The sequence below is a fragment of the Cebus imitator genome, unplaced genomic scaffold (assembly GCF_001604975.1).
Source record: "Cebus imitator isolate Cc_AM_T3 unplaced genomic scaffold, Cebus_imitator-1.0 Scaffold41, whole genome shotgun sequence".
Lineage (NCBI taxonomy): Eukaryota > Metazoa > Chordata > Mammalia > Primates > Cebidae > Cebus > Cebus imitator.
Window position 1 is genome coordinate 2,915,523 of NW_016107356.1, and position 24,837 is coordinate 2,940,359.

At 39.9% G+C, this 24,837-nt stretch overlaps 2 protein-coding genes across 20 annotated transcripts in view; both read right to left on the minus strand.

Moving 5' to 3' along the window:
* The window catches only part of SYNJ1 (synaptojanin 1), an 87,598-nt gene extending 80,831 nt beyond the window's left edge, over window positions 1-6,767 (minus strand). For 12 of the 19 annotated variants that reach the window (XM_017526111.2, XM_017526107.2, XM_017526099.2 and 9 more), the window contains exons 1-2: window positions 6,658-6,767; window positions 5,479-5,624 (exon numbers count right to left, since the gene is read on the minus strand). In XM_017526111.2, the coding sequence (XP_017381600.1) occupies window positions 5,479-5,624; window positions 6,658-6,752 (241 nt within the window). In that variant the 5' untranslated portion in view covers window positions 6,753-6,767. The other 7 variants (XM_017526115.2, XM_017526108.2, XM_017526106.2 and 4 more) reach the window with 3 other exon arrangements.
* Window positions 6,768-13,194: 6,427 nt separating this feature from the next.
* Window positions 13,195-24,837, minus strand: part of PAXBP1 (PAX3 and PAX7 binding protein 1) — a 38,876-nt gene continuing 27,233 nt past the window's right edge. Inside the window, exons 14-18 of the mRNA XM_017526116.2 lie at window positions 23,975-24,051; window positions 23,223-23,289; window positions 18,123-18,269; window positions 16,545-16,699; window positions 13,195-14,363 (exon numbers count right to left, since the gene is read on the minus strand). Of these exons, the coding sequence (XP_017381605.1) occupies window positions 14,246-14,363; window positions 16,545-16,699; window positions 18,123-18,269; window positions 23,223-23,289; window positions 23,975-24,051 (564 nt within the window). The 3' untranslated portion in view covers window positions 13,195-14,245. The remainder of the gene's footprint in view (window positions 14,364-16,544; window positions 16,700-18,122; window positions 18,270-23,222; window positions 23,290-23,974; window positions 24,052-24,837) is intronic.

Below are 24,837 nucleotides of genomic sequence, written 5' to 3' on the forward strand. Positions count from 1 at the left end.
AAAAAAAAAAAAGAAAGAAAAGCAAAAAGAAAAGCTATTCAGTGCTCAACAGGCACACACATCTCATTAGTAAACTGTGGTTATTTATGAAGAAAATAAATTTCCTATTTTTTCTGTATTATTTTTTTCCAAACAGCTGCAAAAGTTGTTGGTTCACAAAAATTATTGGACCTAACTATTTAACAAACAGAACTAAGAGGTATTGTTTGTGGCCTAGGGGTGTTGTGAAAAACTTAATGAGATAATAAGGCCGCCATGAAACAATGAACCTTAAAAACCTCTGGCTTAATGTTGTGACTGGCAGAGTAAACTTCCAGTAAATGGTGACCATTATTACTTCACTATGATTAGTCCTTTAAACTATGCAGTTTATAGAAAAGAGAGTATATTTCATATTCTGTGATAAAGATCTCAGAATATTGTCTTATATTATGACATAAACTCAGTATTATATATAGTATTATGACTTATGTTGTAAGAAAAAATTAGGTAGACAAAAAATCTCATATGGACAACCTGGAGGAAAACCAGGTCTAGTGACATGGCCTTGCTATTTATAAAAGGCATGATTTGAATCCTAATCTGACTCAAATTACGCTGCTTGAAAAGCCTGAAAATAATCTTACTACTAGATAGATAAAAACAATTCATCCTTACTCCCATGCTAGCATGTAATATGGAAAAGAGCAAAAGCTTTAATTTTAAGAGTTAGGAATCTACAGCACCACCTTACATCCCCATGTTTTACATAGAGGTTCGTAACTTGTTTTCAGAATTATCCTCCATTTCCCATATGCTGACCTTCTCTTTACTCCATCTTCTATTTAGGATATAACTAGAAAATGAATCATTCACTTTACTGAAGTCTGAGATGGGCTGTAAAATAATGATAGCATGAACTGAATGCATATATGTCAGACTGATGCCCCGTCCTTCCCCTGCGAGTTTTTGTGTACGTGTGTATAAACTGTAGAAAGACCAAGAACAATGAATTGTACACAAAGCTGAGAGATATCTTTTATCTCTTAATAAATTGTTTCCAGGAAAAAAGTATGTACTGTTTATACCTTGCTAACCATCACAGTGGCCGCTTAAACTGGTACAGATGCAGCAAACTGCTCACAGAGCTCACTTGCTACACTGAACCACTGCTCCAGAGACATCAAATTGCAATTTAATCAAACATTTGCTGTACAAGTAATTTTCAAAACTGAGTAATGCTAAAAATGGATACGCTACTAAAAAACATATTAACTGTTATCTAAGGGTAAGAACATTTTGGAAGGTGTTTTAAATAAATAAATGCAACAGAATAAATCAATAATAAAAGTATTATCTATTTTAAAAAAGTAATTTTGAAGCAAATTAATAGTACTTATAGAAGTAATAAATAACATTTATCATATACATTTCAAATTGGCATTTCAGAAGAATCTTAACAGTGTGGTTAATAGTTACTGGCATCCAGACACAGAAACCTAAGCACAATTCCATATGATATGAACGGACTATACTCAAAGTGCCACATGAGTATTAGCACTTGGTTCAGCCTGAGGGTTTCAAAGAAAACTACTTAGTAGCCCCATAAAAGACAACATCATTAAAATTCTGAAAACATGGTTATTTTGGATAAAATCTGCAAGCCAAAAAAAAAAAAAAAAAAAAACAGCAATCCCCTAATCTATCATAGAAAGATAGAAAGGCCTATATAAACTTTGCTCAGTAATAAGCATCACAATCTAATTATATCAGAATATCCAGAGGACTGGAGCTCAGACATCAGTATTTATTTGTAAAAGCTGCCCAGGTGACTATAACACTCATGATGTCGGCACCATGACTGATTTCAGCTTAGAATCCTATCGACATAAAGACAGAGTCTTGAGGCTGCATTAGTGAACACTCGGGTCCCTAAGGGGATCCACGGTCTGAGGCTGTTTTCACTTGCAACCTTTTGGTATGTGCTAATAACATGAAAGATAAAATTTCATGTTTGGTATCTCATGGCACTTTGGCATAAGCCAAGAAAATTAAGTGACTGCTAATCCTCAACACTGTATGCTGACTAAAATGTTTAAATTGCTTAAACTTTACTCTTTAAAGTAAAGCCAGGGTAACTAGAGACCTGAAATTAGGAACTTTTGGTACATAAATACCAAATCCTGCTAGGGTCACTTTCACCACCTATTTTCAAGAAAAACACCTACATATGAGCATTTAGACAATAAAGTCAGCACCTAAGAAGTATGCATCTTGGCTGTGAGCAATGGCTCATGCCTGTAATCCCAACACTTTGGGAGGCTGAGGCAGGTGGATACCTTGAACCCAGGAGTCTTAGATCAGTAGGGCAACATGGGGAAACCCCGTACCAGGTATTGATCGACTTACAACCTATGCAACTTACGACCTTTCGACTTTATGACCACAACCGCTAGCCACGACTGCTCCGTGTCTGGCAGCGCAAACGTTGCCCAGCTGGATGTATGACAGTGCGGACCAGCTTCCGGCAGCACTACCATCTCCGCGTGCACCATTTCAACTGTACATATAGCCTACTCAACTTACGACCAAATCGTGTTACGACCGGTCCGCGGTCCCGACCATGGTGGTAAGTCGAGCACTAGCTGTATTTACAAAAAACACCAAAAAAATTATTTGGGCATAGTGGTGTGTGCCTGTAGTCCTAGCTACTTGGGAGGCTGAGGCAGGAGGATCAACAGAGCCTGGGAGTTTCAAGGAGTTCAATTACAGTGAGCCATGATCATACCACTGAGCCTGTCAGTCCCACTCAGGTCCTACTCCGGTCTTCCTCCTTCATGAGACTCTGCCCCACCCACTCCAGCTCACCTTTGGCTCTACCTTCTCTTCATTTCTCCACAACTTACTTTGTATCTCAAGGTGCATACTTCCTTTTTATTTTTACTTTTTGAGATGGGCTCAGATTAGAAAGGCAGCACTCCAATCTTGGAGGAAGAAACATTGGTATCACTCCAAACTGAAGGCCAAATTAATTTTAAAAGTCAAATGGCTTAAAAAGGTTTCTTAGCTTTTAAATATTAATATTTTAAGTATTACTGTAAAGTTTAGTAGGAAAGATGATGACACTCCAAGAGATTAGACAACCATTTATATTAGCTTTATGGAAAGAGGCAATATTCCAACTACTTTTTTCTTTTTTTTTCTTTTTTGAGATGGGAGTCTCACTCTGTTGCCCAGGCTGAAGTGCAGTGGAGTGATCTCAGCAAACTGCAACCTCTGCCTTCCAGGTTCAAGCGATTCTCCTGCCTCAGCCTCCTGAATAGCTGGGACTACAAGTGCATGCCACCATGCCCAGCTAATTTTTTTTGTATTTTAAGTAAAGACAAGGTTTCACCATGTTAGCTAGGATGGTCTCGATCTCCTGATCTCATGATTCCCCCAACTTCAGCCTCCCAAAGCGCTGGGATTACAGGTGTGAGCGATCATGCCCAGCCCTGACATATATACTTTTTTTTCTGAATTATCCACAGTCTAAATCTAAAGAAAATAGAATAGTTAGAACAATATTTTTACATTCTTTCTCCTCAGAATGCATATTAATGCCAAAATGAACGTTTTAGGGCCTTTTGGTAAAAACAAACCCTTATTTGGCATAAAAGATGGCTGCTGGAGGTTTTGGAAATATGGTTATTCTTAGCTTTCCTAACCTTGGAGTAAAGTGCAGCAATAATCCTAAAACTACAGGTAATACACAGTTTGTAGCTGAAATCTGACTTGCTATTATGAGTAAACACAATTAAAGAAACATTTAGAATTTATACAAGATTTATAAGTCAGGTAATGTCACCAAAAAGCTTCCCATATGAAAGCAAATGTTTGCCCCACCCACTCCCCGATATTTTAATTAAGAATTCATCAATATAAGAATTACGCTTGTAGTATAAAAATATGTGCAATGGAAATTAATACTGTACCAAGGTATAGTTTGGTTTAAATATAAAAAAAAACTTGAAGCAATTAAGTTCATACTGATTGAGGATAGCCAATATTATTTATACTTATTTCTTAGAAGACCTAGAGCCCCTTCGCCTTCATTCAAAAAATATATGTACCAAATATATATATTTCTTATACACTGTTCTTTGCTTAAAACTTTTCATTATGTCACTATCTTTTTCTCCATCAAGATGCAATTATACTATTTTAGTTAACACTTTAACTGATATTAATACTCTATATGTAAAGAGTGTGGTCTTATGCGCTTCATTTACTGAGGCTGGAGAAAGCTTACTAGTTTAAGGTATTTAAGGGCTTATATTTGTAAGTATGCCTTTCAAATACTGTTTTTAATTTATAAAGATATAATCAGTAAACTAATCCTAACACAGCAAAACCACAATAAAGAACAAGTAATTAACACTTGCAAACCTCTAAAAAATATTATCACATTTGAAATAGCCCCAAACTGGGATTATCTGCCTAAGTCATACATATATATATTAAAAAAACATATATATATACACATATATATATAAAACATATATAATTATACAAATATATATAAAATCACATACATATTTTTTTCTTTTTAATTTTTGAAACAGGGTCTCACTGTGTTGCCCAAGCTGGAGTGCAGTGGTGAGATCAAGGCTCACTGCAGTCTCGACCTTCCAGGCTCAATCAATCCGCCCACCTTAGCCTCCTGAGTAGCCGGGACTAAAGGTGTGCACCACGAGGCCAGACTACTTTTTGTACAGAAGGGGCTGTACATGCTGCCTTGACTGGTCTTGAAATCTCCAGCTTAAGCAATCTGGCCGCCTTGGTCTCCCAAAGTGCTGGGACTACAAGCATGAGCCCCCACACCTGGCGAATCTTACATTAAGAAACATAGTATTCAAATTAATTTTAATTTCATCCATCTGCCCACAAGATAACTCAAATCTTACTAACCTACCTTTATTGTGTGTGGTACAGTAGTCTTTTTCTTTAAATTAGACTATCAAAATACTTTTTTAAATAATATGAAATCAATCATGTATCTCACATGAAATCCTAGAGGTTGTTTACAATTCCCTTAATGAAAACATAACAGCGGTAACATAAATACCTCAAGAATACTGGATAATATTAGATCATATCTACTACTATAACTAACCTACTAGTAAATATGTCAAGCAAGATCTTGTATGGGTTTATGTGATATGATACAAACTGCAACAATATTTATTTGAAAAAAATTTACTTTTAGAAGCAGCAGCAGAACCCAAGAAAGCAAAATCCTGCAACCAAAACCTGCATCTCCCTGCATCCCCTCAACAAAAACCTGTTAACAAAAAGTTTGCAGGAAAATAAGGTTGATTAAAAGGAAATATAAGCATAATCTGCTAGAGGAAATACAGTGAAAGCGCTGTCAGGCTCTTTTCTAAAAAATGGTTGAATCTGAATTATTTGAAATCAAATCAGAGACCATGACAAGTTGAGTTCTAACAGATGACTTACAGAGCACCGCAACAGCCCCAGACTCGAACATGAGACATTCTTCCTTATGCCTAGTTTCCACTATGAGGCTGAAAGGTGGGGGGTCCAGTTTGTGATAGATCCGGAATCCTTTACTGAACGCCATTCTCCTTTCTTCTGAGGCAGCCCTGTGAAAATCAAGCAAAGCAAAGCAAATGAAGCTGATGTTTCCTTCTGCAGCAAGCACTGCAAAGCATCCAGAAGTCCCTCCCTGCCAGGTTTTGATGGGGGGTTGGGGTGGGGAAAAACAGACAGCTCAGGGAGAAAATGGCTTATTCCAAAAGATAAGTCGTCACTTAATTTTACCAAAAAGCAAGAGGAAAAGCTACCAATTCTCACACCAAGGCAAGACACGGTTTTAGCACTGTAAGTCCATCAACGGTTTGGTTAAGATGAGTTTCCCGTTTAATTTATGCTTACTGAAAGGAAAAATTTTGAGCGTATTTCGTTCGGAGTTGTTTATCAGCTTCCTGCTTCAAGATCTGTCACTACGTTGAAAGGGAACCGATTCGGAAACTTCAAGTTCCTTCGAGGGGAAAGGAGCGGCGGTGGGTAGGAAGGGTGACAAGGCCGGTTCAAAGCTCCTTAGGGGGCAGGAGGAGGAAAAGGATTATCCTACGCGACAGGCTCTCCTGGGGGTGGCGACGAAGGGCAAGGGAAACCGCACAGGTTACCGCCGCCTCCCCTGCCCCGGGCTACCGCCGGCTAGGGGGACGGCAGGTGGGGCTGAAAAATACGAATGGCCACCCGGGAAGAGTCACGACTCGGGGCACCGACCCGACTCGGGCTCCTCAGGGGTCCCGGGCAGTCGACCGCCCAGGAAAACCGCTCTTTCTCAGAGAGACTGAGGACCGGAGCAGCCCAACCCCTCCATTTATGCGCCAGAAGAGCTGCCCCCGCGCCCAGGCGGATTCGGTTCGTTCCCGCGGGCAGGCTGACAGCCGCTGTCACCAAAGCTCCCGGCCCGACGCGGCGCCTGGCACACCCGAGGTCTCCTTACAACCCCGCCCGCCCTCCCGCATCCCGGCCTCTTGAGGTCGCCCCTCACCGCTCCCGCTGAAGCTGCGGCTGCGGAGGCTGCTCTCGGAGACGTCCGCCCGCCCGCCCGGCTGCCGGTGGGTCTGGCCGCGACCGCTCCCCGCCCCCCGCCGGCTTGCTCACCTCTTCCTCCGGCTCCTCCTCCTCCTTCTCCCGCAGCCGCCGCCACAGCCGCCGGAAGCGTCACTTCCTCTCCAGCAGGCCCATCTCTTCCGCATTGCGCAGCGGGCGGGGACGGAAGATCCGCCCCTTGAGAGGGAAGGGGCGGGGCGTCAGGAGGGAGGCCACGCCCACTCGGGGGCCAACCTGCCGGGCCGAGCACCAGCGGGCTGCCGCAACCTCCGCCTCTAGCAATCTTCGCCTCCAGCTGCCGCCTCCAGGACGCAGCTGCGGATCCCACCGCCGGGGGTGCAGGGAGAGGAAAGATCCGGCCTCCTTGGTCCCCTCGCATGGGCTCTTCAGAGCGTGAGCGCCAGGGAGGGACTCCGGGGAAGAGCTTGGGGGGCTGCGTTTTGCTGCTGCCCAAGCTGGGCGTCAGGACCACCCCCTGCCACCCTCACGGGCCTGACGGGCAAGGAGGGAGACGGTCGGCTCGCCGAGCCAACCAGGTGGCGCTTGAAGAGCTGTCCATGGTGTCGCCCAGCAAAAGGCACCGAGTTCCTAGTCTCAGCATCTGGGTAGGTAGCAGAAGAAAAACTAATGCTTGCTCTGAAACAGTTCTCTGTTCAGTGCCTTTTCTTGTGTGTTCTGGAGCTCACAGGGTTCTATCGAAGAGTGCTCAGGTGTATTCGGTGGAGAGTGGGAAGTCACAAACCACGATCTCAAGGCTGAGTCCAACAAAACATGGCTGTAGGGAGGCCACAACAGCGACAGCTGTGGTTGCCACTAATGGATGAATACCTTTTGCCTACCGTTGAATTTAGTAACTAAAGGCACCTGTTTTATCTCATCCTTATTTTTCAACAGATCGTGCTTCCTGGCTAATATCAGCGTGTCTCATAGAGTTCTTATTTGTTTCTATTGAGTAGACCTAATAAGAATGAAGTCAAAGCCTACAAAGCAGAAAGCAGTTGAAAACCTGAAGAACCCCCCACTCAAACTGTTTCCACTTGCGTTTGCTTTTTCTTTACCTCTTCCCCTTCTGATTTTTAACAGCCAAGGCAGAATTTAAATTTGGTTATGTTGCAAAAATCATTTCCCCCTTCAGGCCCTGTCATGTGACTTGATTTTTCCATCCATTTTAGAGAAGCTGCATCCACCCTGATTTCAGGACACTGAACTAGTTATAATTTATTAGAAAAGAAGCCACTTCAAGTCATGGAGGAGAAATACAAAGATTCTTGATTTAGTTCTAAGAACTGGAGGGGAATTCTATCTCAGTACTGTCTCAGAAAAGCTGTTGATATCAAATGCATTGCTTGGGAGGTAGCTTTTATGACAACTGAAATCACTCAGTTTCAAGGGAAGCTGGGGCCTGAAACCAGACATGCTTACTCCAAAACCCAAAATCCTTTCCATCATGCCTGTGTGTCTGTAAGGCTACTAGAAACGCTTCGCTTCTTATAGTGGGAAGCGTGGGTACTAAGCTACCAAGCTCTCTTAGGAACAAGTGTTCTGCGTATTCCTGGTCCCTTTTTATTTTGGACTAAGGAGATTTAGGTCAAAATTTCTGGGTTCTGAGTTGGAATTCTTGCTTCTTTCTTCAAATTAAACTGGGGGGAGGAGGGGTGGGTAACAAGACTTGTTAGAAGGCCACAGCTTTTCCACATCTCATTTTAGTCATGAAAAAACACATGCCCAGAGTTTGAAAAACATAAAGGCTATTTTACTAGAGGCGTTTTAATCTTGTCCCTCTTTCCTATTGATACTTCCACTTCTGTTACAGCATTTGACAATAGCTGGAAAAAATTTTCACTGACCTTGAAATGTTTTGGGGGCAGGCTGACTTAAAAATATAGGTTAAGTGGCATACACAAACTTCTTAGTGAGATCCTAAGGGCCTGCAGAGACAGGCTGACACCAACTCGACCTTTGAAACTGGGCAGTGAAGAGCCTGTGGGAAGCTAAAAAAATGCCACTTCAAAAAAGATATCCTTACATTAATCTCTTGAACTTGAATGTTAATTTAGGCTAATTTGCAGATTTGATTAAGGGGTCTTGAGATTATTTTGGATTATCCAGATGGGCCCTAGGCAATCACAAGTGTCCCTATAACAGGGAGGCAGAGGAAATTTAGACACACAAACACACACACACACACTAGAGACAGACAGAGAGAGAAAGAGAAAGAGAGAGGTGATGTGAAGACAACAGCAGAGATTGGAGTAATGTGGCCATAGCCAAGCTATGTCAGCAGCTGTCAGAAGTTGGAAGAGACAAGGAAGCATTCGAGCCTAGAGCCTTTGGAAAGAGCATGGCCCTGCTGAGTCTGGCCTCCAGAACTGTGAGAAAATACATTTTTGTTGTTTAGACCACCCAGTTCATGGTAATTTGTTACACCAGCTACAAGAAATTAACACAAGGCTGATGTGACTTTCTATCAGGAGAGAGACAGCCTCAGGTAGATGTTTCAGATATCACATCTAATAGAACAAATTGAAGACACCCTCAATTTTAGGGTTTGTCAAATAACTCGCTGATTTGTGAGTGAGTTATTTCTCCTATGAGCAACTCTACTTGAAATATGTAATTGATTATGTGGAAACATGGAATTGTTATTTTCATAGGAAAAACAACTCACATAGTGGCAATATATAGCCCAACCTAATAGTATGGCTCAGGCAGAGTATATAAGAATTTACTTATTTATAGATGACTAGTGATCATCCCAAACAATGACATTAAAAAACTATATCATGTACATGGCTACAAATTTTGACAGATGTTTACTTTGTGAATTAGTAGTAGCACCTGCTTTTCTCTTGGCTTATTTTGGTCAAAAATGCTAGACAACATGGAAAATCAGGGAAATATTAATAGTCTGATTCAGTAACCTTTAACAGCTTTTCAGGTTACACAGGCTTTTATATCAAGATCAGGATCTGCAGAGCAATTAATATAGTGCTCTGCAGATCCTGATCCTGATATAGTATAGTATAGCAGGATCTGCAGACCCTGGTTGTACCTGGCCATGTTCCCCACTAATGACTGTGAAAGAAATGGCTCACTGTTAAAGAGAAAATAGGCCAGGTTTGGTGGCTCACGCTTGTAATCCCAGCACTTTGGGAGGCTGAGGTGGGTGGATCACAAGGTCAGGAGTTCAAAACCAGCTTGGCCAAGATGGTGAAACTTCATCTCTACTAAAACTACAAAAATTAGCTGGGAGCAGTAGCAGGTGCCTGTAATCCCAGCTACTCCGGAGGCTGAGGCAGGAGAATTGCTTAAACCCAGGTGGCAGAGATTGCAGTGAGCCAAGATCTCACCACTGTACTCGAGTCTGGACAGCAGAGATTCTGTCCCAAAAAAGAAAAAAAAAAAAAAGAGAGAAAACTGGTCTTAAAAGGCAACACAACAGTAGGTTACAAACAGCATTGGCTTTTTCTTTAAAGAAATTCATTGTAACCAGTGAAGGATAAGATTTTAAATTAGAAAAATGGAAATCCTATGAATAAAAACTAGTAAGCTTGAGAGGAGAATCCCTGTGGAAAAAAGAAAAAAACAGACTGAAAAATAACTTGCAGGTACCATAGGCAGGAAATTGCCACTAGAGCAAACAGGAAACTTGTGATAAATAAAAATGAAGTGTTTTCATTTGGAACAAGAGACCAACTGAAGAGAGATCAAATGAAGGGGGTTTATTTTAATGACACACAGGGATTCTCGTGGAAATCAAAGTGCCAGAGCCAGAAACAGGGCTCAACCTTCAAGATTAGAGCTGGGGGATGTTCATTGTTCCAGTTGGCTCTGGGTCCCAAAGCAACAGCAGTTTCACTAAGGTTACACATAAAAGATAAGCTTTCATGATCAAAATGTTTTTGCAAAGTAGCTTAAAATGATTTCTGCAGTATTCTCTCAACACTTTTCTCGTACATTTTCCTAAAGATATTTAACAAGAGCCTAAGGAGTCATGTGCTAGGGAGTCTCATTGTACTGAATCACTGTATCCTTTAAGCCTCTGCTGGAGTTAGGACTGACAGGAAGGGAACACAAATTACTAGGGGCTGAAGTCCAGAAGCAGGCCAGGAGCCAGTCTACATTGCACATCGATTGCAATCCCACATAACAAAATTCAGCCTGTGTTTGGGCGGTCTGACGCAGCTCTTAGCAGCTGTGAACCCGGTATCCACAGACAGTTTCAGTTCTGGAGGGGAGTCTTCAACGTTTATGGAAAATACATAACCTCCCAAACTTTCAGATACATTTAATTGTTCTTCCTACATGTAGTGCTGTTTTTCTCATTTTCATTTACTTGAAACAACAGATCAGATGTTTTGTCATAATCAGTGAATGGCAAGGCTCTCTTTATTTCACAGGTATTAATTACCATGTTAGAGATGAGAAGAGCTCTTGTAACCATAAACAACTACTACAATGTAGTAACTATTGTATACTGCAGCTCTGTAACATTTGACCATTTTTATAAGGGTTTCATGATTCCAGAATTATCATTAGCATTTTCAATATTTTGGCCAAGTCTGGGTGCTGGTTAATGTTACCACTGCAGGCAACTGTGGCTCTACTCAACTGAAGACCTCTTGTAGGCAATGTGGACCATAACTGTTGTGGCTGGCCCTGCTGAAACTTTAGAACTGCACTAATGTTTAAGATCATCCTTCCCTCCTTCCTCACATAGGTCAGGCCTGCCTGCCTTGTTGTCTGACAGCTTTCCCAGCCGCCTGCAGGCTCCCCTCCATTTTCTCTTATATGCATTCCCCCGCAATAAACTTCTTGGACATTTAATGCCATCTCAGTGTCTGCTCCCAGGAGGACCCTGACTGACACACTGGATCATTTAACCTCCAATTCCTTTCCTCCCTTGGCTGAGGTCTGTTCCAAGAAATATCTCAAGGACACTCCAGCCTGTTGCACAGGCCAAGGAAAACCCCTCAGGCAGAGGAGCAGGTGCTTGCAAGAGGACACCAGTGGCAAGAACAGGGACATGGTGAGACATTGACATCATTGGCTACAGTAGTACTAATCACTCTTTTGACTGTGGTTTATGTTGTTTCAATAAAGTTGCCTTCCTTTTCAAAAACATTTGTCACTTGTTTTGCAGTTAATCTCAGAGGATTGGTCCAGAAGAAAGAAACTGAAAAGCAAAACCAGTTTTATTAAAACGTAACCCTTTGGATTTTCTTTTCAGAATTCCTTTCATAAGAAATATCCTTAGGCTATTTCAGAAATAAAAATGTTCTGACTGAGATAGAAAAACCACTGGTTTTATGTAGCTTACATCAAATTCCTACTGTGATGTTCAAACCCATTTCTAAAACCAATACAGCCTGACAGATTTCATAGGATAAAAAGTCTGAGTTTAAGAGTTCTTAAGCCGGGCGCGGTGGCTCAAGCCTGTAATCCCAGTACTTTGGGAGGCCGAGGCGGGTGGATCACGAGGTCAAGAGATCGAGACCATCCCGGTCAACATGGTGAAACCCCGTCCTACTAAAAGTACAAAAAAATTAGCTGGGCATGGTGGCGCGTGCCTGTAATCCCAGCTACTCAGGAGGCTGAGGCAGGAGAATTGCCTGAACCCAGGAGGCGGAGGTTGCAGTGAGCCGAGATCGCGCCATTGCACTCCAGCCTGGGTAACATGAGTGAAACTCCGTCTCAAAAAAAAAAAAAAAAAAAAAAAAAAAAAAAAAAAGAGTTCTTAAAAGCAGAGCAACTAGTCTAATGAGTTTGGATTTAACATGCAGTTTAAGGCCCAAATGATCTGCATGTGATACATATACATGTTTATATGTTTTATGCTATTTAAGATGAGAATAGGTGTTCTGACTTTAATTCTACTTAGTAGTCCAGTAAGGTGTAACAAAAAAATTCATCCAGAATGAATGCTGATTTGATTTGGCTCTGTGTCCCCATCCAAATCTCACCTTGGATTGTTAATAATCCCCACATGTCAAGGGTGGGACCAGGTGCAGATAACTGAATGGGGTGGGGGCGGTTTCCACCATGGTGTTCTCCTGATAGTGACTTCTCACTAAATCTCATGGTTTTATAAGGGGCTTCCCGCTTCCCTCAGCACTCATTCTGTCTCCTGCTACCCTGTGAAGAGGTGCCTTCTGTCATGACTGTAAGTTTCCTGAGGCCTCCCCAGCTATGCAGAACTGAGTCAATTAAACCTCTTTATAAATTACCTAGTATCAGGTATGTCCTTATAACAGCTTCTCATCCTTACATATTATAAATTACCTAGTCTCGGGTATGTCCTTATAACAGCTGTTAGGCAACTGTGGCTCTACTCTCCTTATAACAGCTGTTATAAGGACATACCCGACTGTTATAAGGACATACCCGACTGTTATAAGAACATACCCAAGACTAGGTAATTTATAATATGTAAGGATGAGATAAAATCGACAGAACAAATGGAGGGCATGACACTGTTCTACATATTATGTCCTGATCAAGGGTACATATAGACCGGCTCATAGCCCCACTTCATTAGAATCATTTGAAATGCTGCAAAATTAGTCATCAGGAAAATACAACGAAGGATATATTTAAAAATTAATTTAATGCTTGGCTAAAGCTTAATTACATATTATAATTATCAAACGATAGTCCTTAATTTCCAAAAAATTCCTCTTTTGAAAATCACAGAATGAGAAGGCATAAACTTTAAAACAAGTTTTCTGAATATTTACAATGTGGTATAAACATTATAGAAGACCATGGATATTAAATTGCCTGGGTGTGGCTAATCAGCAAGGCGTATTCTTTATTGCATATTTAACTCACATATGTGGGATTTTAAATATGACAGACTACTAAAATTCAAATGCATGTATCTGCAAGCTGGGCAGGGAGTAAAATCATGAATGAGACAGGATGGTCAGCCCAAAACCATGCAATTAGGTTGTGGGTTTATTATTTTCAAAAGTGAAATTTCTATGTTCCATTTGAAACTATGTTGCATATATCATTTAACGTTCATATTAAACCCACAGTTGACTCTAAGGCTGATTCAAGGAAGAAAGTTCAACATTCACTCAATGACTAAGTCCACAACTCAACTCTCAATGTTAAGGCAGCACAGCTACAGTGACAGCAACGCTAACCAAAAGGTAATGAACATTTAGCCACTTGCCAGCCCTTTTGTTACAACAGTGTAGTAATTTCCCTAAGACAATTTGCTACCAGATAATTTTCTACTGTTAAAAGGCTTCCTCTGTAGAAAAACACCACAAATTTCCAGTGTGAAAGTAAGTCCATGGTGGTATAAATATATATATGCATAATTACACAATTTACACTGCACACATTGTTTATAGAGGACAATTAACTGAGAGGGTTAATTTGAATGACCATACAAAATACTTCTGTAAACAAAGTATGATGGGCAGTAAAGAAAACATTCATAGACTCCTAGAAATAATTTGAATTCCTTTCATTCTGAAGAAATCTCATTTAAGGACACAGTACTGAATATAATGTTTTTTGTATTAAAACAAGAATCGCTATTTTACAGTTTAAAAACTTTACATATATACAAAATTTACACATTGGGAATGGTAATCAAGCAAGTAGCCTTTTCAGTCTCACAGATCTATTTTCCTTCAATCAAAGACTTAAATTCTTTCACATTGTGCTCACTTGCAACAGACATAGCATGATCCAAAGCTCGAACACTTGCAAGGAGTTTTACTATCTGTTTTATGTTTTCCCTGAAAGAAAAAAAATGTAGCAGCATTTCATTAATTAGTACATCCAAGAGAAAATTTGCTACTGATTTAATGGCATATTAGAGCTTCTGCAATCAATTTTTCTAAGCACACATTTGCAAGAAGGGAAACAAAAATATGTAAGCTAAAGCATGTAAAAAAATTCTAGATTTATCCATATAAAACAAAACTTACATATGTTTAAATGACTAACACAGAGACAGGGGACCCATTTTAAAAAACAAAACAGAGAATTCATTCAAATCAATGTGTTTCATTAATACCTAGAAAGAAAAGAAAGCAATCTGTTTTCAAACTACTTCAGAGGCCTGTCTCATTCCTTCCCAAACTGGAGTCCTGGCTCTTTTAGAGTATACCTGGAACACAAATGATATTTGAGTCGCCTGGCCGGGTGCGGGACTCACACCTGTAATCCCAGCACTTTGCGAGGCCGAAGCCAGTGAATCACGAGGTCAGGAGTTCAAGACCAGCCTGTCCAAAATGGTGAAACCCCGTCTCTACTAAAAATACAAAAGTAGCTAGGCACAGTGGCAGAAGCCTGCAATCCCAGCTACTCAGGAGGTTGAGGTAGGAGAATCTCTTGAACCAGGGTGGCAGAAGTTGCAGTAAGCTGAGATCAAGTCACTGCACTCCAGCCTGGGTGACAGAGTGGGACTCCATCTCTAAATAAATAAATAAATAAAGGAATAAATGAATGATATTTGTGTCTCTTCATCACCAACCCATCAAGATCCAGCATAATTTCCACTCTGCCAAAATTCACTAAAGCATAATCTGACTTTCCTGATCACCCCAGTTAGAAGTCATTCTGCTTTCTTATTATGAAGTAATCCTCAAATTTGGCACACATCACAATTACCTAGAGAACTGTTGAAACACAGATCACCCCTGACCTCACCCCAAGAGTGCTATTCAGTAGGCCCAGAGTGGGGCCCGAGAACTTGCAGGTCTATTGAACTCCCAGGCCATGATGATACTGCTGGTCCAGGGACTGTTTAAGAATGACTGTTTTAACATTAAGCTTGAACCCCTCATGAGAAACAAGACATAATATGACATTAGTAATTGTCTTATCTACAGAATTGTAGTAAGCGCCTATTAGGGAAGAATTAGAATTTGCAAAACTTTGCAGCACACGTGAAACCTGCTTTGTGCATTGCGCAAACCAAGTGCTTCCACAGCTGATAAAGTTCTTTTCTGTAGGAAAGTAAACATTATTTGTTGATATTTAACTCCCACAGAAACACTGTTAAATACATGTAAATCAAAGTTTAAAATGTGGTAATATTTATCTCGCAGAAAACAACACACTGAGAAAAAAATTAGTACCAACAAATAACAAAATGACACACACTAAGAACAAAATTTAAAAAACCAAAATCACCTGCCAAAGTATTTCACCATTAAAATCTTTAATATCTACTTTAATTTTATTGTGAAAAAATATCCAATTTTCTCACAGGAAAATAAGGTCCTTTTTCAAGAAAGGGGAATGAGGGAACAGAGAAAGGTTTTGTTACAGGGTAGGACTAATGGTGTGAGCTAAACTAAAATGAAACTTTGACATTATGAAGACACATGAAATTAAAATTTTAAAAAGAAAATTCCTTCAAACTGCCCTAGTTAGTGTTATTATTTACTTTTTATGCTAGAGATTTATCCCCAAATTACCTGAACATCCACAAATTAATGTCCACAGAAAGGCTAATGGTTCATTCACTCGTTTCTTGCAACCCTTGCTGAAAATTAGAAATAAGTTGCTCCCAAAAAACCATGAGTGATAACCTCCAGCCCGTAATATGGATTTAAAAAAAAAAAAAAAAAAACAACTCCCCAAATTGGGAAAAAATCTTGAATTTACATCTGTATAATGAACCTCCAAGAGTCTGAGACCTCTCTAGTTCTTCAAGGAGGGAAGATACAGAAAACCACCATTTATATGCTCCCTTGAGGGCCGGTGTTTACTAGAAGTCTTCCCTTAGTATCTTCATAAACAACATATTGAAAAAAGATAAAGTAAAAACCACAAAAATAAAATATTATGTGCATTTTTGGTAGGTTTATAATACTAAGTGAGCATACAATTTAAAATATAAACATCTCTACTTAAAGCATTTTAACTAAAACAACTCTAGATTACCATTTCATTAATTACAAAATTACCTTGCATTTCTTTTTTCCACATCAGAGCACCCGATACTGTTTCTATAAATTGTATCTGCTAAGTGTACCAGGTATCGACAAAAGTTTTCTAACTGAGAAATAGTCCTTTCTCCTTTCAGATTCATGAACCATTGTTTGGGGAAACAATTGATTACCTGTAGAGAAGAAAGGTGTAAAATACAATAGTTAAGACAGAATAAATTAAAAGCAAAGTCTAGATAATGGGTATAAATGTATTTCACCAGAAGACTTGCTATTGAGCTATGGCAATTACTCTGAAGTAATATTCTATTAAATCTGACTTCCTACATTAACTAAACCAATATACCCGAATTTTTGTCCCAGCCAATGGATTAGGCACTCAAAGCAAAAGATAAATTATCTGTCCAATATTTAAGTAAATTAGTAATGTAAAACTGACAACCAACTGCTTCATTTTCTAGTCTTCTATGATGGCCCAAATAAACTGAGTTTCTGGCAGGGCACAGTGGCTCACACCTGTAATCCCAGCACTTTGGGAGGCTGAGGCGGATGGATCACCTGAGGTCAGCAGGAGTTCAAGACCAGCCTGGCCAACATGGCGAAACCCCGTCTCTACTAAAAATACAAAAATTAGCCGGACATGGTGGCTCATGCCTGTAATCTTAGCTACTAGGGAGGCTGAGGCAGGAGGATCACTCGAACCTGGGAGGCAGAGGTTGCAGTGAGCCATGATCGTGCCAGTGCACTCCAGCCTGGGCAACAGAGTGAGACTCCATCTCAAATAAATAAATAAATAAATAATAAATAAATAAATAAATAAATAAATAAAAGCTGAGTTTCCTTTATCAGCAGCTTTTGATGTAAAACTATGAGTCACATAAAAATGAAATTATAGCACACTCCACCCCCAATAATTCCATGAATAGGCATCCATGCATGCTGATAATGGGAGTTGAGTTGGCCCAGACTGAGGTTAAGATAATAAGGCTATTATTATCCTGAAATTAAAACTTTTAATACCTACAAAATATTAAAACTTTTACTAATTATCCATAAAAATATGGATATAAATAGATGGAGAGATATATATGATAGTACACATTTTTTTTTTTTGAGACAGAGTCTCACTCCATCACCAGGTGCCAGGCTGGAGTGCAGTGGCGCAACCTTGGCTCACTGCAACCTCCGCCTCCCAGGTTCATGCAATTCTCTTGCCTCAGCCTCCCGAGCAGCTGGGACTACAGGCACACACCACCATGCCCAGCTAATATTTTTGTATTTTTAGTAGAGACAGGGTTTTACCATGTTGGCCAGGATGTTCTCGATCTCTTGACCTCGTGATCTGCCCGCCTCAGCCTCCCAAAGTGCTGGGATTACAGGCATGAGTCACCGCGCCCAGCCAACAGTGTACATTTTTATGTAAAAAATGCTGCAGGGGTTTGGAACTACTTAGGCAGTCACACTGTCAACCTTACATGTAAGTACAATAATCACAGGGGTTTCATAAAATTCTCAAATCCCTCTTCAAACAAACAAAAATAACTAATTCATTTTAACTTATGTGCTTTAAAAACTATACTGTATCACTTAACTCACATTTTGGGCTTTTTTGATGCTGTCATCTCCATATTCTGAATTCTGAAAAGCCATGAGAATATATCTATTTAATAAACCATCTATTGATAACTCTTGTAGAGTTTTATTTGAGAAAATGCCATACCACTGAAGAAAGTTGCCTAATAGCTGGAAAGAAGAAAAAAAATTAAGTAACGTGAAACAGATTAGGTACAAAGTAAGTTAAGTTACATAGTAAAACACCATATAAAATACAGCAGATCAAAAGTACTAAGAAGTATTAATACTTTCAAAAGTACAAATATTTCCTAGAATGGTCAGATTTGAATATTAAATTTTAATTAGTCAAAATTGGAACAGCCACTTGTAGCTAGTGGCCACAGCACGGGTCAGCATAGATACAGAACATGTTCCATCATCGCATGACAGTACTATGTGACAGGGAGTGCTGATTCTTAGATAAGTGTCCTCCATTCAAAGTTACACTCTAGCTGGTTCTATGCATCCCCAGGCCCCCACAAAAGATGGAAGAATCTGACTACAACCCTGCATGGCCACCACATATCATGAACTAGGACCAAGTTATATCACTTGTGCATCTCAAGCTGCCCAAGCTCAATACATAGAAAATGAAAGCTATCATCATAAAATGGAAGCCCCATCCCATCCCACCATAAAATTTTCTAGTTTCCCACTTGTTTCTCAACTTAGTAAATGGTAACACCATTCAAGTCCCAAGCTGCTCAAGTCCCAAGTCTGGATGTCATTCCTGACCTCTCTCTAAAGTTGTGTGACTCCACCACCATCCATTCTGTCCATTTCCCTCAGTTCCTGCTGCCATCCCCCGAATCTGACCCACCTTACTCTCTTTGGAAGCCTGCAGTTACTCCAGTGATTATGAGCAAGAGCATGGAGTAGCCTTTCTCAAGCAGGGCTCTGCAAGAATTCTAAACCTATAGAAAATGATTTTGTGGCTCTTTACTAAGTTTTCCCAAGAATGATACATAGCTAATACCATTACAGATGCATGGGAAAGAAAGAATTCATTATAGATAATAGAGGCCTTAAGGCATTAGGTATTAAGTCTCCCACAGAAGCCCAGTTGAGAAGAGCTGCTCAAGAGTCAGATTGGCCTGAGTTGGATTCCCATCTCTACCATTACTGATGGAATGACCTTGGGCAGGTTATTCTGTGCCTCACTGCCCCACCAGTAAAGTGAAAAATTATGTGTACCTCATTAAGCCATTCTGAGGATTCAACAAGATAATCTATATAAAAGGTGTGGCACAGTGCTTGCTATACAGTCAATACTTAGTAAGTACTAGTTCCCCTAAAATACACAATAAATATCAGTTCCCATTTTCATTATTGCTATCCATACCTACTTCAATCTATTATCTCCACATAGCAGACAGAGTAATATTAAAAATGGCAATTTATGGCTGGGCACAGTGGCTCACACCTGTAATCCCAGCACTTTGGGGGGCCAAGGAAGGAGGACTACTTGAGCTCAGGAATTTGAGACCAAGCTTGGGAAACACAGCAAGACCTCCTCTCTTGAAAAAAAAAAAAAAAAAAGGCAATTTGTTTACTTAGCTTCCTGCTAAAAACCTTTCCAGGACCCACACATATATAGTTAACTGGTTTTCAACAAAGGTACAAAAGCAATTCCATGGACTGTGAAAGGAAACTATCTTGGGCTTCTTCAAGCTGGGAACCACTCAGGGCAAATCTGCCTCCCATTCTATTCAAAGTAATCTCTCTGTTCACAGAGATAGATTGCCTCTTCTGGAAAGACTTATCAGAAACTCCAAATAAAGCAACCATCTCTCTCTCACCTACATGTGACCTGAAAGTCCCCCGTGGGGGAGAGGCCTTGCTTTCAGCTGTCTCGGCCTTTCTGGATGGAACTAATGTACTTTTTACATATTGATTGATATCCTGTCTTCCTAAAATGTATAAAACCAAGCTGTACCCCGACCACCTTGGACATATGACATCAGCACTTCCTGAAGCTGTGTCATGGGCGTGTCCTCAACCTTGGCAAAATTAACTTTCTAAATTAACTGAGACTTGTCTCAAATTTTTGGGGTTCATAGGACAAAGGATAGGCTTTCAACAAAGTGCTGGAACAAATAAATCTTAATCCAGGCCTCATACCCTATAATAAAAATTAACTTGAAAAATGTCACAGACCTAAATGTAAAACCTAAAACTATGAAACTTCTAGAAGAAAGGATAGGAGAAAACCTTTGTGGCTTCATGTCAGGTAAAAATTTCTTAGATATCACATCTAAAGCATAATCCATAACAGAAAAAGAAAGATAAACTGGACTTCATCAAAATTAAGAACTGCACATGGAAGACTATTAGAATAGAAAGACAAGCCACAAACTGAAAAAAAAATCTGCAAATCATTTACATGATAAATGACTTCTCTCCAGAATACGGAGGAACTCAATGCTTTATAAGAAGAAAGCCTAATTGGCCGGGCGCGGTGGCTCAAGCCTGTAATCCCAGCACTTTGGGAGGCTGAGGCGGGTGGATCATGAGGTCAAGAGATCAAGACCATCCTGGTCAACATGGTGAAACCCCGTCTCTACTAAAACTACAAAAAATTAGCTGGACATGGTGGCGCGTGCCTGTAGTCCCAGCTACTCAGGAGGCTGAGGCAGGAGAATTGCCTGAACCCAGGAGGTGGAGGTGGAGGTGAGCCGAGATCGCGCCATTGCACTCCAGCCTGGGTAACAAGAGCGAAACTTAAAATAATAATAATAAAAAAAAAAAAACCAGAAAGCCTAATTTAAAAGGTAAGCAAAAGATTTGAAGACACTTCACCAAAAGACATAAACAAATGGCAAATAGGCACATGAAAACATGTTCAACCCCGTCATTAACAAAATAGAAATGAAAACCACAATGAGATACCACTCTACATCCCACAGAATGACTTAAAAAGTAAAACACTGATAATAGCAAGCATGGTGGGAGTAGGGAATAACTAGGACACCAACAGGTTACTGGTAAGAACGCAAAATGATACAGCCACTTCAGAAGACAGCTTCCTGGTTGTTTCACCCAAGTGAAATGAAACTTACATATTCAGAATACCCTTACAGAAGCTTTGTTCATAATTATCCCAAATTGGAAATGTCAGGGCCAAGGGAAAGCTTCCCCTTTGCCCTATGAAGCTTCGCTGAAAATTACTGACAAGAGGCAAATTAACAGGAAAAAAGGCATATACATTTATTTGACGACAGTTTTATGTGACATGGGAGCCTTCAGAGTAAAGACCCAAAGACAGAGGAGAAACTGTCTACTTCTATGTTTAACAAAAGATGTACGGTTGTGCAGAAGCATGACTGGACAAAAAGGTATGATCAGACCGAGAGGACACAGCAAGGCCTGTCTGTCCAGATTCTTCTTGGCCTCTGAGCAGCATTCTTTCTTTCTGGGTAAGGACCCTCTCTGGAATGGGGGTTTTATGACCTATAGTCAAACAAGGTAGGTCAGATGTTTCATAAAGGCCAGTTTTTACACAGAAAGGCAGAGGCAAAATTAAGAGTAATATATTTAGGTTTTATGGTTGGCTTTGGGGAAAAGGGGTTCTGGTTTCTATGACCCACCTAGGGCAACAGGAATTCCAGTTTCTATGGCAACCTTCAGGAGAGACTGGGACTGAAAGGAGGGCAGGAAAAGGTCAAAGAAAAAGTTCTTCTGAGGCTGTTTCTGAGGGCTTCATTTTCTGGTACTGTTTTCTGAGTCCCAGGAGAAACAATCCAAATGTCCTTAATTAGAGAATAAATAAAAACCAAAACCTAACTCTGGTGCATCTATACAGAAAGGCCAAACCTCAAATGTGTTCAGTGAAAGCAGCCAGTCTCAAAAGACTGACTATCATGTAATTTCCTTCCCTTCATAAGACATAGACCAGGAGGTGGCCCAGGGGCTTTTGATGACCTTGACTACAAAAGGGAATGGGGAATTTCTCAGGACAATAAAAGTTTTACATATCTTGATTTTGGCAGTGATAAGGAGGCTGTATCTGCTCATTACTGTATGTAAATTATACTTTTTTTTTTTTTTTTAATGGAAGAAGAATCTTTCTCCGACTTCCTGAAACTTTTGGGATAAGGACCCAAGTATTTAGCATGACCTACTAGATTCTCCATCATCTGGACTATGGACCCCCTCGCTGACTCCAGCAGTCCTCCGCTTTCTTCAGCTCCTCCGGTGTAGCCTGCTCTCTTTCACCTCAGGGCTAACTCCTATTTATTCTCCAAGTATAATGATCTAAATATCACTTCCTGAGGGTGGAACGAAATCTGGGACTGGCTAGTCAAGTCTCTGTGTCCCTTGTCACATGTTCCACACTACCTTGAATTTCCCCTTTCGTAAGTGTCCCTTGTCACATGTTCCACACTACCTTGAATTTCCCCTTTCGTAACTCATCACACCTGCGATTACCTATTTGCTGTCAACTGTGCTGGACTGTGAACTCCACAAAGATTCTAATTCTAGCTTACTCAGTGCTATATCCCCAAACCTCAGAAGAGTATCTGCTACAGCAGTCCTCCTCCTCTACGGTTTCAGTCAGCTATACAACAAGGTATTTTGAGAGAGAAAGAGAAACCACATTCATATAACCTTAAACACAATATATTGTTAATAATTGTTCTATTATTCATTATTGTTAATCTCTAACTGTGCCTAATTTATAAATTAAACTTTATCATAGGTATGTATGTAGAGAAAAAAACAGTATATATAGGGTTCGGTACTATCTGTGGTTTCAGGTATCTACTGGGCATCTTAGAACCCCCATGGATAAGGGGAGGGGGACTACTGTAGTCTATTTGCTGAAAAAAATACATTGCGGCTTAGTCAGGCATTTTTGTTGAGCATCATGGCCCTTACTTTGGAACTCAGAATTCATTTTCTCCTGTGAAAATATCAAACTGGAATGAACTTCTGGAATAAAATTAGTTTCTAAAATAGAGATTTGGGGTATATATAAATAGATCTAAGACTATGCAGTTAATAAAAAACAAAACACTTTGCAAAATATAACACAGAAGTCAAACAAAATCTGAGTCATTTAAATAGTGTATGGACACATACCTTAACTGAAGACCAAAACTGTCGTTGAAAAAACAAGTAAGGCCCAGAATTTTTATTTTCCAAGACACTAAGTAAAAAAAGGAGAAACATATGGTGATCAGATATTTTATATGTAGGTGCCCTATGATTCCTAGACAAAATATTTTTCTGCTACACAGGTAAACAAAATAATTAATTTTTAAATTCTTTTCTTTTCTTTTTTTTTTTTTGAGACAGAGTTTCACTCTTATTGCCTGGGCTGGAATGCAATGGTGAGATCTCGGGTCACTGCAACCCCCGCCTCCTGGGTTCAAGCGAGGCAGGAGTGTCTCAGCCTCCCGAGTAGCTGGGATTACAGGTCCACGCCACCACGCCCTTTTTTGTACTTTTAGTAGAGACGGGGTTTCTCCATGTTGGTCAGCCTGGTCTCAAATTCCCAACCTCAGGTGATCTGTCCACCTCGGCCTCCCAAAGTGCTGGAATTACAGGCGTGAGCCACTGCACCTGGCCTAATTTTTAAATTTTTCAAATAATTGCATTCTGGAAGATAATTTGTTTAAAAGGCAATAGAAATTTATTCTGACACACTCAGGGAGAACATAAGAGTATTAATTGCTTTGTTCTGCTTAAGGGAACATTCTCCCCGATAATCTAGTCTCTCTGTAAAACGCTGCATGGGTGAAGTTTGTATTTCAAGCTAGTTTTCCAGAATTTTATAAGCGTTCTCTGAAAGATAATGAAGATTATCTTTAATGTTTTTCAGAGTTACTTACTTTTTGGGATATAAGGGCATAAATACATCATCATCTAGAGTTCTTCTCATTCTCAGTAAAAGTGCCTTTAGGTATACCTAAAGAGTTAAAAGTATATCACATATTTTAATAAGGCCTATGACAAGAAAACTAAGCCATATTCTAAGTCATGTAACTGAATATTGAACTGAGTGAACCATTTTCTCAAATTTGTAATTTTCCTCATTGAAGACCCTAAAGTAATTAATACTAAATAATCTATTAGTTCATTCCTCCGTAACTGTCAAGCAATAAACTTTAGAAATCTTTCAATCCCTTAGTCTCCATGAAGATTTAAGACCAGACACATAATCTAGTTCTCAAAGTAAAAATTCAACAAGGACAAAGAGCACCCACCTTCTCTACATTTAAATAGCACCTATGAATGGCCCCTGAAGAGCATTAACTTTAAGTTTGGGAACTAGTTATAATACAGTATCTCGTTGTTTTATATGCTGTTTACAAGGTTTGGGGTGTCCAATCTTTTTGCTTCCCTGGGCCACACTGGAAGAACTGTCGTGGGCCACACATAAAATACACTGACATTAAAGATAGCTGATGAGCTTAAAAAAAAAAAAAAAAAAAAAAAAAACAAAAAAAAAAAAAAAAAAAAAAAAAAAAAAAAAGGGCCACATGTGGCCCATAAGCCATGGGTGGGACAAGCTTGGTTAATTATCAATTGTTAACATTTTAGTTTCCCATTTCTCCCCCCAGCAAAAAAAATTCAGTTCTTAAAAGGACATTTGATTAGTTGGATTGGGACAAGGGTGTGGTGGTAAAAAATCATAATGATGAAAGCCTGTTTAAACTGATGACACCTTCTTTCCATACCAATTTTTTTAAAC